The 18,745-nt window shown below is 35.9% G+C and overlaps 1 protein-coding gene across 9 annotated transcripts in view; it reads left to right on the top strand.

The window, feature by feature from the left end:
* Positions 1–18,745, top strand: part of ARHGAP21 (Rho GTPase activating protein 21) — a 187,917-nt gene that overhangs the window by 151,875 nt on the left and 17,297 nt on the right. For 8 of the 9 annotated variants that reach the window (XM_066232789.1, XM_066232796.1, XM_066232797.1 and 5 more), the window contains 4 exons: positions 10,920–11,078; positions 11,221–11,323; positions 14,877–14,913; positions 17,826–17,951. In XM_066232789.1, coding sequence (XP_066088886.1) covers positions 10,920–11,078; positions 11,221–11,323; positions 14,877–14,913; positions 17,826–17,951 — 425 coding nt within the window. The remainder of the gene's footprint in view (positions 1–10,919; positions 11,079–11,220; positions 11,324–14,876; positions 14,914–17,825; positions 17,952–18,745) is intronic. The other variant, XM_066232798.1, reaches the window with a different exon arrangement.

Raw genomic sequence — 18,745 nt, forward strand, 5'->3', positions numbered from 1 at the left:
CTAGTAGATGATATATTCTTTTGACAATGCCTTAAAACTGTGTTAAATTTAAATCCTGCCTTTTTATTCTTTTAACTCTTAGCCTAAAAAATAATTCTGAATTTAATATTCACCATTCTTAACCCAGATCCTAAGCTTGAACTGGGATCTTTTCACTAAATAAATTTATTTGTTCCAAGATTGTTAACTACATTGTTCACCACAGAATGATTTCAGATCATCATTTATCTTCCTTTTGATAGTAGCATTAGCTTCCATCCTAAAATATTTTAAATTTATCTGTATTACACCTTGTAGAATACTATGCTTATTTATTTAAGGAAATACTTCTTTTTCAACTTTGCACTTATAAAAACTATGGAAATATTTCTCTAAAGTAGATTTCCTAGATTTTTGGCTATTTCTTTAGTGGTGAAAATAGATCCAATGGTAATTACACTCTCAGCTTCATCTGTCAGTTTTTAAAATAGAATCAAACCCTGAAAACCCCCTAACAAATCCTTTGTTTAAAAAAAAACTAGTAGGGTTTTATATTATTATATAAAATAAAAAGATAATTTTACCCATTTAGTAGATTTATTGTCAGCCTGTTGAACTGAAATTGACCCTTCTGATAATCATAGTCCAACATTTTTATTTTATAGATGATAAATTTAATACCCAGAAAAAGTAAGTAGCCTCACAAAGTCAAACAAGCCAGGATCTAAGCCTCTTGATTTCCTGCTCAGTCTTCCCCTTTTTCAGTAGCTTCCTTATTTTATGTGTGAAAATCATTTGAATGATTGATTGATTGATGAAATTGGTGCATAAAATTCTTTTTAGGTAAATGCTCAGTTTCTCAAATACTTGCAGCATTTGTCAGCTGTCCAGCTGGGTCATTTTTCATACACACATGTCCCCTCACATACATACAAACTAATGAAATCTTAAGTTACCTTCTCTGATCTATGGGACTGCAGAAATTCAGCAAAGTAATTATAACCCATCATCTGTGATAAATCTAAAAGTAACACTTGCATTTGACCTTCAGATGTAGAGCACTTGCTGTGGTCAGCCTACCTGTGGCTGAGCAGCAGACCCTGTGTTGACCAGGGCGTTGCTCAGCCCTGCTTTCCCTCTGATTTCATCACCCGTCTCTCATATTCCTACTAGAGCAGCAGTGCCTCTTCCAGCTCCTCTCCCTTTGCTTCAGCACCAACTGCTGTATGGTCATGGTAAGTGTGACTGAAATACTCAAAATCTCCCCACTTCCTAACCCTTTGAAAAGCCATATATCTAGTAGGAAAATACAGCATTGAAATTTTTTTAGGATAACCAAATCTCAAAATGGCTTTCAAGAAGCTAAATGTTAATTTAAATGTATGTTTTATTGAGCTGCTTGGTCTTTGAATTCTAATTATGAAGATAGGTTGAATTGTTATAAAAAATGAGGATATTTGAACTAGGTAATGACACCTCCTTCCCAGTTTATGTAAAAGTTAACAAGACTTATTACTTCAAGAGCCTGATAATCAGTGTAAAAGTTTCAGTGAATCTACAGAGGTCTGTCACTTGATCAAAGATTAGGAACACATATTAATATATTAGTGGCTTTTTCTTTAACATTCTTTATAAGCATGCCTTTTTAATTTAATGTAAGTGGAGTTTCCAGAGTATGCCATTTTTATCAACCCCCAAACTTTTCTTACCTGAGGTCACTAATTGGTGTTAATGAGGTTAAGTAAAATTTGCCTAAGGAATTCATTTTCTTTCTTTCTTTTTTAATTTTATTTATTCATTTTAGAGAGGTGAGAGAGAAAGAAGGGGGGCAGAGAGGCACAGGAAGCATCAACTCCATATATGCCTTGACCAAGCAAGCCCAGGGTTTCGAACCGGCGACCTCAGCGTTCCAGGTTGACACTTTATCCACTGCGCCACCACTAGGGAGTTCATTTTTAAGGATAACTTTATTTCTTTGGGTTCAAATTTAAATTGGATTGAAAAAAACTTGCAGTATTGCCAAAGATTAATAAGCTGTCATTTACTGGCCTGTGGTGGTGCAATGGGTAAACCATCGACCTGGAGTGCTGAGGTCAAGGCACATACGAGAAGCAACAACTAAGAGTTGATGCTTCCCACTCCACCACCACCTTTCTCTTTCTCCTTTCTCTGAAATCAATAAATAAAATATTTTTTAAAAATAATAAGCTGTCATTTGTAAAGAAAGAGCTTATGTTTACCTACTGAAAAGATAATTCCACCTTCTGTAACTGCAGTTCTCCTCTCCCTTGATTTAAACTGTCTGTATACACATAACTATATATTAGAACATAAATAAAAAGAAGAGGTAGTTGTGCCATTGAATTTCTTTTTAAGACAAAAATCTATTAACAGTATTTATTCTTCTTTTCCATAAGGACAAGGGAAAATTCTCAAGAAAGATTTTTAAGCATGTTTTGATTGAGGTAGAGGTTGACATTTTATATCATTTGCAGTGAATGTCCCTTCTCGTAGGACTTAGAAAAGGAATAATTTAATCCATATTTTTAGTAAAAAAAGAATTGCATATATATTCTCTTGGTATTTTAGAAATATGTACATACTTTTATATTAGTTACCATTTCTTCCACCTTAAACAAATTGATTCTTCTCTGTGTGACAGGTAGTTTACTCCATCATTGAATATTACAGCATTAATATGCCTTAAATAGTTATGCTATAATTTGGAGAGCAGTAGAATCACCTCTTTCTAGCCATAGGTGAAATAAAAAGCAAAATCACGTCAAGGAACCAATTATTCTACCACAGTCTGTGCCAGAAATTCTGATAATTTCACTGAGTTATATAAAATTATTCTCACCTATAAAGTACAAGCTCCATTGACAATGTGTTCTTTTTGAGGAATTATGTGACCTGTGAGAACAGTTTCTCCTAACTCAGCTCATTTAGAAGGGGCCTTTTTGCTGCCTGCTCTGACCTACAGCATTGGACATTGGGCGTTACAATGCTTGCTTATGAAAGGGAGCTAGAAACACATTCATTCTACTTTTGTATTGATCAGAATTCTCTTGGTTATAGATGATGGAAACATATTTCAAATGAGCTCAGTGCTGAAAGGAATGTCTGTTCCCAATAAAGAAGTTCTGGGTAGACCTGGATCAGGATATGCAAGTGATTTGACATTAAGATGATGTCCTTTTTTCCCCCTCAGTTTTGATTTCTTTATTTTTAGGTACTTTTCTCCACGTGGTAAAAAAGATATCCACTGACAACTCACAGTATATAAATTTTTACAGTTCTCATTTACCAAGAATGGCACTGTACTCTTCTCAGTGTTTGTATATCAAATTTGAGATGCGGATGCAATGATCAGCCCTGACCGGGTCATGTTCTCCCCCGTGGCCAGTAACTGTGGACTCAGGGTTAGGGCCTGTGAGGGTGTGGCCACGGTCACAGCTCTCCCACAGGAAAAGCAGGCACTCTCGTGAAGTCCACCGGACCTCAGAGACAGAGATAGGTAGGCAGCTAAACAGCATGTATTCTCTGTGGGCATCTTGCAGAATATGAAAAGGAACTAGTATAGAACATCATGAAGTGAAAATACTGCAGGTTTATTAGATGAAAAACAACAATGTGATCACTGTTTCACTTTTATTTGGTTATTTCATTGGTGGCCAGGTTTTCACAAGTTTTTTTCCTCACATTTTTATTAGGCTTTTGTATTTCTTCCATGAATTGTCTTTCCGTGTGCTTTCTTTATGTTGTGATTTTAGTGGTTCTTACTTATAAGAGCTCTCAATATGTACTGCGGCTCTCATTCTCTTTTCGTGCTTTGTGGCTTGAAAAACAACTAACAGTTATAAAGAAAGTTTCACAATATGCTTTTTGACTTTATACATGTCTACATTTTTTTTGATTTGTGAAATTTTTCTTTTAGAGAGAGAGAGAGAGAAAGGGAGAAAAGTGATAGAGGAGAGAAATGAGAAGCATAAACTTGTAGTTGTGTCACTTTAATTGTTCATTGATTGCTTCTCATACATGCCTTGGTGTGGAGGTGGCTCAGACTGAGCCAGTGATACCTTGCTCAAGCCAGTGAGCATGGGGTCGTGTTTAGTGATCCCATGTTCAAGCCAGCCACCCACACTCAAGCCGGCGAGCCTGTGCTCAAGCCAGCAACCCCAGGGTTTCGAACCTGGGACCTGACCTCAGCATCCCAGGTCGGCACTCTATCTACTGAGCCACCAATGGTCAGGCTGATTTGTGAAATCTTTTAGGGGCTTTAGAATATCAGTTGATAAATAACAGTAGTAGAAATTTCTTATTCAGATATGAATAATCAATTTAAATAGACTAGCTTGTAGTAGTCTCTGTTTGGAAAAATCTAGGTTGAATTATTAAATATATATTATCTAATTATTAAATATATATTCTACCTTTGGAAAACACTGTTTTCCAAAAAAACCCCAAAATTTTGGACATAAATGTACTTTTTTATATATTAAGAAATAGTGATCACTTTACATTTTAATATGTAATAACTTCGACATCCTTCTCTACCTTTTTAAAATTTGTTTACTTAAGTGAACAAAATAATTAAGATAGCTAATTTGTGGGTTATATAGTTCAGTTTATCATCAATAATTATGTCTCTTGATAACATACAGCCCTAATAGTTCATACTATGTGTTTGCATGCATCATTTGGTAGCTTAAAGTAGCATCTGACGTCCCAGGACAAAGATAACACTGGGGAACAAAATTGTTGTTGCATCCACAGAAACACTTGTTCTTACCTAATTCAAGTGTGCTGATCTCAAATCTGACATTAGTTTTTCTCTGTAAGCTAAAGTTTTTTCACAATTCAAGATTTTAGGTTTTCATCTTATTGTAAAATTTTCAACATTTAGTTTAACATAATGAAGTAGAATGTCTTCTTGGGCATCATCTTTGCGAAAATATAATAATTTAAATAATGCAGTAAATACACTAATACACTAAAAGATATATTGTGTCAGAATTTGTCTACAATTTCAAAATAGAACATATTAAAACACTTATTTTAATCATAAAATTTGCGCAAAACTTATTTAAATTCTATTCAGGCAAAAATTTGCGTTTGTAGCTCTTGCATTTGTGTACTTGTTGAGGACAATCTCGTTTGATGCTCCAGCAGTAGTCTGCTCAACACTAACAGCTCCAAGAGTTTCAGGAAACTTATCAAGGTGACTGTCCAGGAAGTGAATCTTAACGCTCATATTACATCCAATGTCGTGGAAAGCCAACAGCATCCTTTGAACCAGAAGTTCATAGTTTTCTGCTTTTTTGTTGCCAAGGAAGTTCTTTGTAACTGCCACAAAAGACTGCCTTGCTGCTTTCTCCTCCTTACTCATCTTCCTGGAAAATTCTTTGTCACGAATGAGGGTTCGAATTTGAGGTCCATCGAATACACTTGCTTTTATCTTCTCAAAAGACAAGGCAGGAAAAGCAGAAATACTGTGTTGAAAGCATTCACATTCTCTTCAAAGCCTGAACAAACTGCTTCATTAAGCCAAATTTGATGAGAAGTGGGGGAAAAATGATCCTGTCTCGATTAACTACAGGTTCATTCACAATATTTTGCATCCCTACTTCCAGAGCTTCACTTTTCGGCCACTCCTTCTGTGTCCAGTGTTTCTCCCGAGCTCGGCTGTCCCACAAACACAGAAAGCAAGGATACTTCGTGAAATCTCTCTGTTGTCCTAGCAGGAAATTTACCATTTTAAGATCCACACAAATGATCCAATTATGCTCCTCATACTTCAGAAAGTCGAGGACAATTTTTATGTCATTATAATAATCTCGCAGATGAGTTGAATAGCCAATTGGAACCTCTGCATAAACATTACCATTGTGTAGGAGAACACATTTTAGACTCCATTTAGAGCTGTCAAGAAATAGCCACCATTCTGTTGGACTGTACGTGGTAACACCTAGCTGGCTGAGAAGACTACTGATATCATGACAGTAAACAAAGTGTTTGTCTTTGGAAGAAAAGTCCACAAAACTTTGTTCATGTTTCCTGAAAAGGGATACTTTAGCTGACTGGTGAAGTACATTCTTTTCTTGAAGCCTGAAGGCTAATAACTCAGCTGCTTTCTTTGATAGGCCCAAATCTCTTACTAAGTCATTCAATTCAGGTTGGCTAAACTGCTGAGAGGTTAATGACTGCTTGGCATCAGAAGAAGACCCTTCAGATTCTACAACCATTTCCTCATGCATCTTATCAAAATACACTTGATCACCATGTTCACTTTCTTTGTCCTTAGAAGAAATAAAACCATTGAAAACTGGAACTGGGAGTGTCTCAGTGTGGGATAGGTCGTATTGCTGAAGGAATATTAGGATATGCGATCATATGCCGTTTTTTCTTGCCGATGCCCTTTGTATGGATCAGATAGAAATAACAGTCACTGCTGTGGTCCTTAGGTTCACACCAAACCATGAGAATACCAAAAGGCATTCCTTTGTGTTTTCTTTTTGTCCAGTCATGAAGCATTTCTTCACAATTATGACATACAGTATGAGGAGCCCAATTCTTGTCTTGATCGCCAAGGGGAACTTGAAAATAGGCAATATATGCACATGTCACAAATGATGAAATATTGTGCCTTTGACGTTGAAGTGTGTAACAGCCACATATATAATAGAAGGTGTCAGGACTATTTTTACATTTATGCCTACTCGAAGAAGCATGATTCAATCTTGAAACAAAATAAGAGTGTGTTTTTATCAGATAATAATGTTTTACATTTAAAAACAACCACAATTATGTAAAAGTGATGTTTGTAAAACATTAATTGCCTTGTGTTTATGTTCAATCCAAGAGTCGTTGCCCTTTAACTCCAATTTAAGAAACAATGCATGCCATTAACTGTAACAAAGAAATTAAAATTGCGTAAAAACTAGAGCATGCACCAAAAAACGGATTTCAGATTTGGAATCAGCGATGCAGAAATATATAGAAACAGTTCTAAAACCTCATGCAACAAAAAATGAAAATAAAAAATTTGTTCCTCAGTGTAATCCGCTATTATCACCTGAAAGAATACTTTTTTTGTGACAGAGAGACAGAGAGGGACAGATAGAGACAGACAGGAGTGGAGAGAGATGAGAAGCATCAATTCTTTACTGTGGCACCTTAGTTGTTCATTGACTGCTTTCTCATATGTGCTTTGACGAGGGTGGGGGTGGGTGGGAGGGACTACAGCAGAGCAAGTGACCCCTTGCTCAAGCCAGCAACCTTGGGCTTTAAGCCAGCTACCACGGGGTCACGTGTATGATCCCACACTCAAGCCAGCGACCCCATGCTAGAGCTTGTGATCCTATGCTCAAGCCAGATGAGCCCGCACTCAAGCCAGCTACCTTGGGGTTTCGAACCTCTGTCCTCCGTGTCTCAGTCTGACGCTCTATCCTCTGTGCCACCATCTGGTCAGACCAAAATAGTTACGTTTACTAAAAATTTAGAAACTTGTTGAAAATCTACAGCAAAAAATATATATATTGACAGCACACTGGTTTTTAATACATTTTTATGTGAAACTAAAAATTTTTTGTTTCTCCTTTGGTCAGCTAAAGGTCTATTTTCTTACATTGGAAAATGAGATAAGCCTGAATTGTTCTTGTTTTTACATAGTCTACATATTGGTAATAATTAAAACAAATAGACAGGTTTTATATTTTACAGGAATAAAGATTTTATTTATTAGCATAACCCATATATATATATATGATAATATAATTTTGTGTATTTGAAAAGTATACTTAGGCTTTTCTTTTCTTTCTTTAATATAGTAGTAAATATATTTGTTCTAAAGAATTCAAGCAGCACTGAGCGCTTGTAAGGCCATGTTCTGGTCTCCCGCCAACACTCCCTGTTAACTCTCACTGCCTAGGACAGGTGTGCCTATCCTTCTGCCCCCTCTGTAGTCATGTACTTGAAGCAGAGATCATGTCGTATCCATCAGTGTGTTTCAGAAATTTCTTCCAAAACATAGTAAGTCTGTATATTGAATGCATACCTCTAGGAAGTCCAGAGTCATAAAAAAATAAGTTGCTTTTGAAATTTTGTTTATTGCTTAATCTATGCACCATTTGAATTTCACTTCATGAAATTTGATTTTACATAAATAAATCTCAATATGTTTTAAGCTACTCTGCAAAGTGTAAAATTGATTCTCTTGAAAGGTTTTCCCACAATATCTTGTTGAAATTCTTTGATACATGTGGTAACCACATATCCCCAGAGGGATGGTTGCTCTGCTTTGTGAAACCTTGTTTTATAGGAGCCTCATCTTGGTTTTTTTAAATGCCTTTCTAAATGTTTTCTCTGTTTGGATTTATGCAGTAGATCTCATCTAAACACTCCAGTGGATGCTTTTACTACAGAAATCTCTTTAAATGTTAATACTACATAGACTAGATAACTCCTAAATAATCCAGTATTTTCCCATTCATTTCAGTACTTATACCGGGTGAACAAACTTATAAAAATCTTTGTAGGTTGGAAAATTTTAAAGCATTTAAATGAAAAGTTTAGATGTTCAGCTTTCAAAATATATTTAATTTTGAGGGGGTTGTTTGCTTAGATCTAAAATTTCTAAAGAATACTAAAGTTAAGGCAGAAAGATAGGTACTTTGCAGACTCAAAAATAAAATATGTATCAGAATTATGGACCAGCAAGTTCCATAGACTAAACTTATTTTATACATATATATCATTAGAAAAAGATAGTTGTTAGTTGTAGTGATTTACCATATTTTTCACTCCATAAGGCGCACCTAGGGTTTTAAGGAGGAAAATAAGAAAAAAAATATTCTGAACCAAATGGTGTGTTAAAATATTTAATAAAATACCGTATTTTTCGCTTTAATAAGACGCACGGGCATTTTCCCCTCTACTTTGGGGGGGAAATGTGCATCTTATAGAGAGAAAAATACAGTAAATACTAATGACAGTTTTAAAGTTAAAACTACTCAACCTTTATTAAAATTAAGTTTTTGTCCTTAATGAATTATTTTAAAAACCTCAGTTATCTTCTTGCTTTTAGAAAAAGAATGATTGCATTCTCACTGTCATGGACTTAGCAAAATTGATTCGTAGAGAAATTTTCAAAATGTTTTCTCTTGCTACATTGGTAAAGAGCTACCTTTAAAGGATATTGTAAAAACAGAAAATAAGCTTAAGATAGTGTGAATGTACTGATTTTTGCTAAATCAAATGGAAATGTTATAATTTTGTTACATTACTGTCTTGATTATAATGCTGATTGTTAAGATGAAAGAGCATTATTTGGATTTGGTCAAAATTAAAATGTTTGACCTTTTAAATCAAGGAATCAAAACCCTGTCTTATCATTATATTATACTCTTTAAAGGGTTTTTATTATGATTTTCTAAGGGTTGGTGCATTTAATTTTAAGGATTATAGTGTTTGCATCTTATTAAATTACATAAATTAGACTCTCTTGGCCTAAAATGTTAGAATTTAAACTACTGTACTGAAATTTTTACAAGTAAGTATTTTGAACAGAACTATTGTTCATCATTTTGGAGGGCAAATATAATTTTTATTTACAGAGCAGGAACTCTGGTACAGATGGTCTGGGGTCAGGTTCCATCCCTGTGGCTTGGTAATTTTATACAAGTTATCTGTCTGTCTTGGTTTTTTTAAATACTACTTATTTCTATAGAACAGTCTATAAAATAGTATTTCATACTATTTTACATGAGAATTAAATGAAGTGATAGGTATTTAGAATGGTACTGATACCCAGTATGCACTATTAATACGCTTGTTATTATGCATTCATATAAACACATCTGCCCATGACAGGTATTGGCAGGCTTTTGAGGAGCTTAAACTTTATAACATATAAAATATATATATTTGTATAAGGATACAAGGGAGCAAATGGAGCTTTCTCTTCTGAGTGAGGGCCTATATCTCCCTACAGATTTGCACTAATGTGCCAAATAAACTAGCAGTAACCATCTTAATCCATTTGGGCTGCTAGAACAAAAATACCACACACTGGGTGGCTTAAATAACAGAAATGTAGTTCTCACAGTTCTGGAGACTGGGAAGTCCCAGGTCAAAGCGCCAGCTGGTTCAGTGTCTATTGAGGACCTGTGTCCTGGGTAATAGGCATGTTTTCATATGGTGTAAGGAGCAAAGAGGCTTTCTGGGACCTCTTTTGTTAAGGTCACTAATCTCATTGATGATGGTGGTGCCCAATCACCTGATTACCTCCTGCTGGCCCCACCTCCAAGTACCATTACGTCAGCAGTTAGGTTTCAACATGAAATTGGGCTGGGGGCACAAACATTCCATCCATAACACTGGCCCTGATAATGCCTAACTTCTAGCAGCTATATATTATACTTTCTTATTTTTCAACAAAAATTGAAGAGGCACTTGGGAGTGGGGGTGGGAGAGGTAAGGTTTTTGGAACTGATACTTTGAAAGTTAAGCCCCAGTTGGTCACCTTGCTTAGCTTCCTGAAATGATAATGTGCAATGAATTTAAAATTTGGAAAATAACTGTTTTTGAGTGATGTAGGATTGTTCTGCTATAGTAGGTTTAGGTTCTGAATACCTATGAACTTTGGTATTTTGATTATCAATTAGTGAAGGTATTGGTTGATTGGTAGAAGAAGCAACTCCTTTCATTTCTTATCCCATATCCTCAGAATTATTTGGAAGTCCTGGAATAATAACTGTAGAAGTAGATTTTCAACAGGCCGAATATGTCATTTATTGGTACTTCAGTGGTTAAGTGTTAAAAATATTTATCAGTTTATTTTGTTTGGTTTTTTTTTAGTAATGATAATTGATTATTTTCCCTGTTATTGTGATTAAAAACAGTTAGGTCATTCAACATATCCATTTTATTTTATCTAATAGATGAACCAGCTAGCCCTAGCATTGATCATGATATTGCGCACATCCCCGCTTCTGCTGTCATCTCAGCCTCTGCCTCTCAAGCACCCTCTCTAGCGACAGTCCCTCCCAGCCTCACAACTTCAGCTCCTTTAATCCGACGTCAGCTCTCCCATGACCAGGGTAGGTTTCCGTGAGTGCTTGTGTGCACCGTCTCTCGTTTTCCGTTTCCTGCTTAGAGTGCTATGACACACTGCGATCTTTTCGCCACTGAAAGAATCTGGAAACTACTTGCATGTGTCTAAATGTCAGGTTTTAATTCCAGAATCTGTTGGACCTCCCAGCCTGGATGCTCAGCCCAGCTCAAAGACAGAAAGATCAAAATCATATGATGAAGGCCTAGATGATTACAGAGAAGATGCAAAATTGTAAGTCTCAGGCATATTATTATAAATATTTATTTGTGGGTGTTCAGCATGACTTTGACATATAAATATTGAATGTAATGGTGTCTTCTATATTTTCTAACTTTATGGCATTAGAAATGCAAATAAAATCAAAGTTGTTACTGTATGCTAATTTAATTTTTAAATTAATACTTAAAAATCAGTAGTACTTATACAAAAATACATATATCTTAAGTAATCACCTACCACTTTACACCTCCAGCCACCCAGTTCTGCTTCGACATGTTTCTGTTTTCTTTTGTATGTTGCCAGAGTTTTGCTATGCAGAAAGCCATGTACATAATTTACATATGCTTTATGTGTGTGTATTCTTATTATTTTTAGGAACAAATGATAGATTCTATACGCACTGTTCTTGGAAATAATTCAGTTAATAGATTCTCTACTCATTCTTTTTCATTATTGTTTAATTTTCCATTGTATACTTTTGTACTGTAATATAGTCAACCAGTGTTCTATATGCCATTAATAGACATTTAGGTTGATTAAATCTTCTTTTACCACAAACACTTCAGTGACTATATTTGGACATAGTTCATTTAGCATGTGAGTGAGTGTGGTTAGAAAAGAATTATTACATGAAGGGTAGGTGTGTTTTACTTCAATACCATTGTCCGTTGCTCTCCATAAAGCTTATACCAAACCACATTCCCACCAACAGTGTCTCCGCAGCTCCCACACCAACACAGCATGTTACTCGACTTTTTACTATTTTGTAATTCTAATGGTATTATGTTGTAGTATTAATTTGAAATTTTTGTTTATAAATTGAACATTTCATTTGTATTTAAGAGATATTTATATTTTTCTGTGAACTGCTTTTTCATATGTTTCCTACTGGGTTTTCTAATTGACTTCTTGGGCTCTTTATGGAAAAGAAACTAGTGCCTGACCAGGTGGTGGTGCAGTGGATAGAGCGTCAGACTGGGACGCAGAAGACCCAGGTTCAAAATCCCAAGGTTGCCGGCTTGAGCATGGGCTCACCAGCTTGAGCACAGAGTCTCTGGCTTGAGTGTGGGATCATAGCTATGACCCCATGGTTGCTGGTTGAGCCCAAGGTCTCTGGCTTGAGCAAGGGGTCACTTGCTCTGCTGTAGCCCCCCCCTCCCCTCATCAAAGCACATATGAGAAAGCAATCAGTGAACAAATAAAGAGACAAAGGAGCCTCAAGGAAGAATTGATGCTTCTCATCTCTCTCCCTTCCTATCTGTTCCTATTTGTCCCCTGTCTCTGTCACAAAAAAAAAAAAAAAGAGAAAGAAACTAGCTCTTTCTAAAATGTGTTGCAAGTCTTTTCCCAACTTAATATTTTTAATTTGGTTTTATTAATTCTTTTTAACCATGAAAAAAGGTTAAACATTTTTTGTACTCAAACTTAGGAATTATTTTAATGACCTTTGGATTTTGAATCATACTGAAAAAGCCTTTCTTTCCTCCAGAATTATAACAAAATTCTTTGATGTTTTCTTCTGAGATCTGTTTTTCATTTCCTTTTCTGTATATTTATAACTTTGATTCATCTAAAATTTAATTAGTGGATAAAGAGCCATTTTCCAGTGTATCTTAGTTGTCCCAAAATCATCTATAGATTATTATACTGGAATGTAATACTTTTCCCACTAATATTTCATCTTTGTTATATACTAAAGTTTAACATGTATTGTTTTATTTTTAAACTCTGTCTGTTCAGTTGATTCGTCTGTTTATTTGTGTGTACCCTGTTCGGTTCAGTGTGGTGGCTCCATGATGTTTTATTATACGGGCTATTCTCCTTCATCACCTTGTCATTTCCAAATTCTCCTGGCTATTTCTATTTTATTGTTTAAATTTGAAAATTAATTTTCTTGTTCTTAAATTATTTTATTTTTTTCCCTTTTTTATTGAATCTATTGGAGTAACATTGGTTAAAATTATATAGGCTTCAGGTATACAGTTCTATAACACATCATCTGTATGTTGCATTTTATGTTCACCACCCCAAGTCAAGTCTCCTTTGTCATCATTGAACACCCCTATATTTTCTTCTACCTCCCCTTAAAGTCATGAATATTTTCATTGAGACAATATTTAACTTATAATTTAGGGAATATTGACATCTTTATGATAGTGGGTCTCTGTCAAAGAACTATTTGTCTTTTTTATTATAGTATTCTAAGAGTTTTTCAATTAAGGATTATTTATATTCCAATGAAATTAATTTTTCCCAGTAATTAAATTTACTGGGATGACATTGGTTAATAGGATCATAGGTTTTAAGTGTACATTATCATGATACATGACCTGTATGTTACGTTGTGTGCACACCAGCATTTGAGGGAAGTCTGTGTAAGGTGTGGCCAGTGCAGAGGTCCAGGCTAGCAGGAAGTTTTCTAATGATGCACGGTTTGATTTGTGAGCTGTTTTAGCACTTACTTCTTCCTCACTGAAAGGTACCAGAAGTTGCCACATTTCAGAGTCTACTTTACCCTACACACTGCTTCCTGCAAAGATGGCAGGTCCATATATTTCTTTCTTAGTTGTCACCTTTCCTGATACTCTTAGTGATAAATGAGGCTTCTGTCACCAGCAAAGTCACCCTACTTCCCATTGTCCTGACTGGGAAATGCTGACATGATCTCTCAGAGAGCCGTGCACTGCAGTTTTGTTTACGATATGCAAGCAGTGGTGTCCTCTTGTCTTGTATTAATTTTTTTATATCATTGCATTTAACTACCTTTCTTCATATATTGTTGTTCAGAGCTACCGATATCTTCTGATATTGGAGACTGAGTCTGTATGCTTGTTTCTGGTGACCTTGTTGTTTGAGGTGGTGTCTGGGAGAAGAGGACAGCACCATCTTGAGTCACATCTTAAAATGCTAAATTCCTTAAATGAATTTGGAATTTAAAAATAACAAAAAACAACTTTGTTCCTTAAGTTAAAAATTTTTGATTAACTAATGTGAATCTGTCTTCTGAAACCCTAAGCCTTTTTAGGGGTAATGGGTGTTCTTATTGAAATTATTCAGAATGTGTTTGGAGGGTCAGAGTGGTCGACTGGGACCAGACCCGACAGCACTTTCTTGCCTCCTGTAAGGTTCAGTGTCCGCAAGATGGATGAATATAGACATGCTGTTCTTTCTGTGTCTAACTGTTGGTGACAGCTAATCAATTATTAATACTGTGGAAACCCTCAATAGAGCATCGCAACTCTGGTTTACTAAGAATAGAAAGCCCAGTGTTTAGCCTGAGAAGCTTTTCCTTGATCTAAAAAAAGGATAAGAAAGTCTTACACTTTATGCCTGAATAGTTTTCATGTACCAGATCAACTAAGAAAGCTTCTATCATTGTATCAAAAGTTTAAGTAATTATAAAATTAGCTACTTTTCTCACTTGTATTGAGTGGTGAATATTTAATATGATAATGAGGAAATGTCAACTCAGTGAAAGGTTAGTTGTAATATTCAAACTGTTCTTAAATTCTTGAAGTTATTTTATGCACTATTGAAAGTATTTATATGCATTTTTTCCCAACAGGACTTTTAAGCACATATCCAGCCTGAAGGTAATCAAGGTCGGTATTGAATGTTTTAAAAATATCAGCAAATGATAAATGTTTCTATTTACCTTAGTATACTTTAGCTCCTCACAGAGAATTAGTCCTATTACCCATTAGATACATTTCATAAGTGGCATAATCTTTTATTCTGTAAGTTTTGAGAGCATTTGGAAAATATTTATAAAGTCTTCCTTTCTAATTTCTAAACATTGTACTGGGTGGGACAAAAGTAGGTTTACATCTATCAGTATGCAAAATTTATTCTTTTATTTATTAACTATTGTATTGTTTTCCATACAAATAGCTATAAACCTACTATTGCCTCACCCTGTATACTGTGCACATAATGCTGGTTTTCTCCCTTTGTCAGTTAATGGCTCCAAATTGAACTACCCAGCAATCCTTCTATATCTTCCTGTTGATTTGTTTTTCTAGCCTCCGAATCATTATCTCATGCCTTCCCCTGCTCTCCCTCCTACAGTCTACCCCGCCCTCTCTCGTCCACCTTTTCTCTTACTTCATTGGAAACATAAATGCTGTTAGGCAGAAATTTCCTTATTTTGCCTTCTCTAAAAATATTAGCTACTTTCATTAATACCCACACTTTCTGCCTCTTTACTCCTATCTTTTTCTTGTATATTATCCTATTAAAAACCAACATTCACATTTCTTCAGATTTCATTGCTTCTCACTCTCTCCAACCCCTGTCTCTCCAACAAGTCTCTTGCTAGAGGCTCATTCACCACCATATAGGGGAGCATTCTATTCCGTGAGCATGTTCTAAACACCTTCCTCAAATCCATAGTTCCCCTGTTTTTACTACTCTTAATTTCTACTTTTCACAGCAAAACTTGAAAAAAAAACTGTGCATAGTTTCCCACTTTGTTATATCACATACATCAGAGTGACCCTGCTCCAGCCAAGATTATCAATGACATTCATGTTCCCAAACTAATAGTTATTTAGATATTTAATTTATTGACCTTCCAGTAACATTCAACAAAATTTGTTACTCTCTTTCTGAAACATTTTCTTCTGATTTCTCTGCCAAATATTTACAGTGTTGGGATGTCTAGAGCTAGTTCTGACCCCTCTTTCCTTCCTAGCTAGCCTGATTTCCCTGATGATCTTACATAGACATCTCCCAAAGTTTACATTGCTAGCCTTGACCTCTTCCGAAAACTGCAGCTTACATAGACATGACATCCCGCCTATATGACATCTTTGTTGGGATGTTTAATAAGCAATAGATGGTTTACCTGCCAGATAACCTTGATCACCCAGACACATTTATCCCCCAGTTTTCCCTGTTTCATAGAAGCCACTTCCATTCACCCAGTGGTTCCAGCCCAAATCTAGGAAGTAGCCTGGTTTGTTCTTTCTCACCTTCTCCCCTATCGAGTCCTGTCACTACTACTTCCTGAATCTTTATATTCCTCCCTGCCTTTACTTCTGCTCATTTAGCCCAGGATGTCATCATCCCTCATCTGGATTCCCCAGTCACACCTTTTGTCATTGTTGTCTTTTTAGAATCCATTCTCCATGTATAAGCAGAGTGATTTGCATTGAATAAATAACTTCACTCCCTGATTCTGTGTATGTGCGTGCGCATGCATGCTCGCATGCGTGAGAGACAGAAGCATCAACTCATTCCATTTAGTTGCACCATTGATTGCTTCTCATATGTGCTATGATCAAGGACTCAAAATGGCAACCCCAGGATCCAGCCGGTGACTGGGATTTAGGCACCCCGAGGTGGCAGGTGGCGCTCTATCCACTGTGCCACTGGCCAGGGTCCTGATTTGTTTATAATGGCTTCCTTCATGCTTCCTACCAAGGCCTAAAAGACCCTAAGCCAACATGCTGACCTAACAGACCCTAAAGCAGCCATCATTTTCCATTTCTCTGAAATTGAATAGTGAATGTTTAAAGTGATACTGATACATTTAGCTGTGCATCTCCCTGAACTTTTCTACCTTCCCTTTCATGTTGGATCTTTTCAACTTTATTCCTCAAAAAAATAATAATAATAATTCCAATAATAATAATAAAGCCAGGCACAAAAAGTAAATTTTTTTCTCCAGATTGAAGCTTTTGTCCTTGCCGCGAGAGACGGGGCCTCATCAGCACCCATCACAGCTGCTCATGTTCTTGTTTCCTCTGTTCCGTATTCTTCTTTGTCTTTTTGAAATAAAATAGGGCCTCTTAAGAGCAGGAAAATTATATTATTTCTGTTATTTTTTTAATGATTAAACATCACTTCAGATGACTTTTTAAAAAGATGATAGTGGTCAATTCCCATTTTTTTTTTAACTACTCCAGACATTTTTTGTTTTTGTTTTTTTTCTTAATTTTTTTTTTTTCATTTTTCTGAAGCTGGAAACAGGGAGAGACAGTCAGACAGACTCCCGCATGCGCCCGACCGGGATCCACCCGGCACGCCCACCAGGGGGCGACGCTCTGCCCACCAGGGGGCGATGCTCTGCCCATCCTGGGCGTCGCCATGTTGCGACCCTCCTGGGTGTCGCCATATTGCGACCAGAGCCACTCTAGCGCCTGGGGCAGAGGCCACAGAGCCATCCCCAGCGCCCGGGCCATCTTTTTGCTCCAATGGAGCCTTGGCTGCGGGAGGGGAAGAGAGAGACAGAGAGGAAGGTGCGGCGGAGGGGTGGAGAAGCAAATGGGCGCTTCTCCTATGTGCCCTGGCCGGGAATCGAACCCGGGTCCTCCGCACGCTAGGCCGACGCTCTACCTCCAGACATTTTTTGGATGTAATTGATAAAGTTAGGATTTTTTTAAAAATAGCCCTTCACTTAGAACATCAAGTAAAAGACTTTCAGCAAAGCAATTTCATTGCATGAATATTTATAATGGGAAAAGTTGACATTTTACTATGGGTTTTTTGTTTTTTTTTTACTTTTCTGTAGATTACAGACAGTCAGAAGTCATCAGAAGACTCTGGATCCAGAAAAGACTCTTCCTCAGAGGTCTTCAGTGATGCTGTGAAGGAGGGATGGCTCCACTACCGGCCACTTGGCACAGATAAGGGCAAGGTAGGGGCTTTCTGAGCTCCTGTGCGCAGCTGGCATGCAGACCCTGAAAAGAAAGCATGAAGTCTGTAAACACAAAATGGCAAAATATCCAGAATAAAGAGTGGAAAACAGATTTATAAATATCTTTTTCTATATAAAAGAAAAGTTATTTTTAAAAATTATAATCACCTTTTTATTTTTCTACTGTTTTCATTCAACTCTGTATGGAATATATTGTCTTCTACTTTGATAATATAAAAGAGAAGTCAAAGAAGGCACTCTGCTTTTATTATTTAAGTTTATTAGTTATTAATTAGCACAGAGTAGTTCTTTAGGGAGTGGTACTTCTTCATTATAATAATTTAAAATTTTTCATTTAACTTTTCCCAGTTTACCATTTTAAACTGCCTTTATAATTTCCTTATTTTACTTTATTTTATAAATACTGAGTTATATAATGAATATTACAGTATCAATATATACTTCATTAAGTGTATTTTAATATAATAAAAACTGCCATAAAATTTCCTACACTATAACAAAATTTAGCATTGTCAAAAGAGTTTAAAATTTTAAGAAAATTTACTTTGAATGTGGCTATTTTTACTCGACCATATAAAGTTGATTAATTTTGTTACTTCATTACTTACATATACCATTTTGGGATCTCCTTATGGGTTGTTTGTGATTTTCATGATCTTTGACTTGTCTTAAGCTTAACTTTTTAGATTTTAACTTAAAGATTTTTCTAGCTGGTGTTTTTCTTATTTTCTGTTCCTTTATTATTTTTAGTATATTTTGCTACACCTGTTTTT

The sequence above is a fragment of the Saccopteryx bilineata genome, chromosome 5, assembly GCF_036850765.1.
Source record: "Saccopteryx bilineata isolate mSacBil1 chromosome 5, mSacBil1_pri_phased_curated, whole genome shotgun sequence".
Taxonomy (NCBI): domain Eukaryota; kingdom Metazoa; phylum Chordata; class Mammalia; order Chiroptera; family Emballonuridae; genus Saccopteryx; species Saccopteryx bilineata.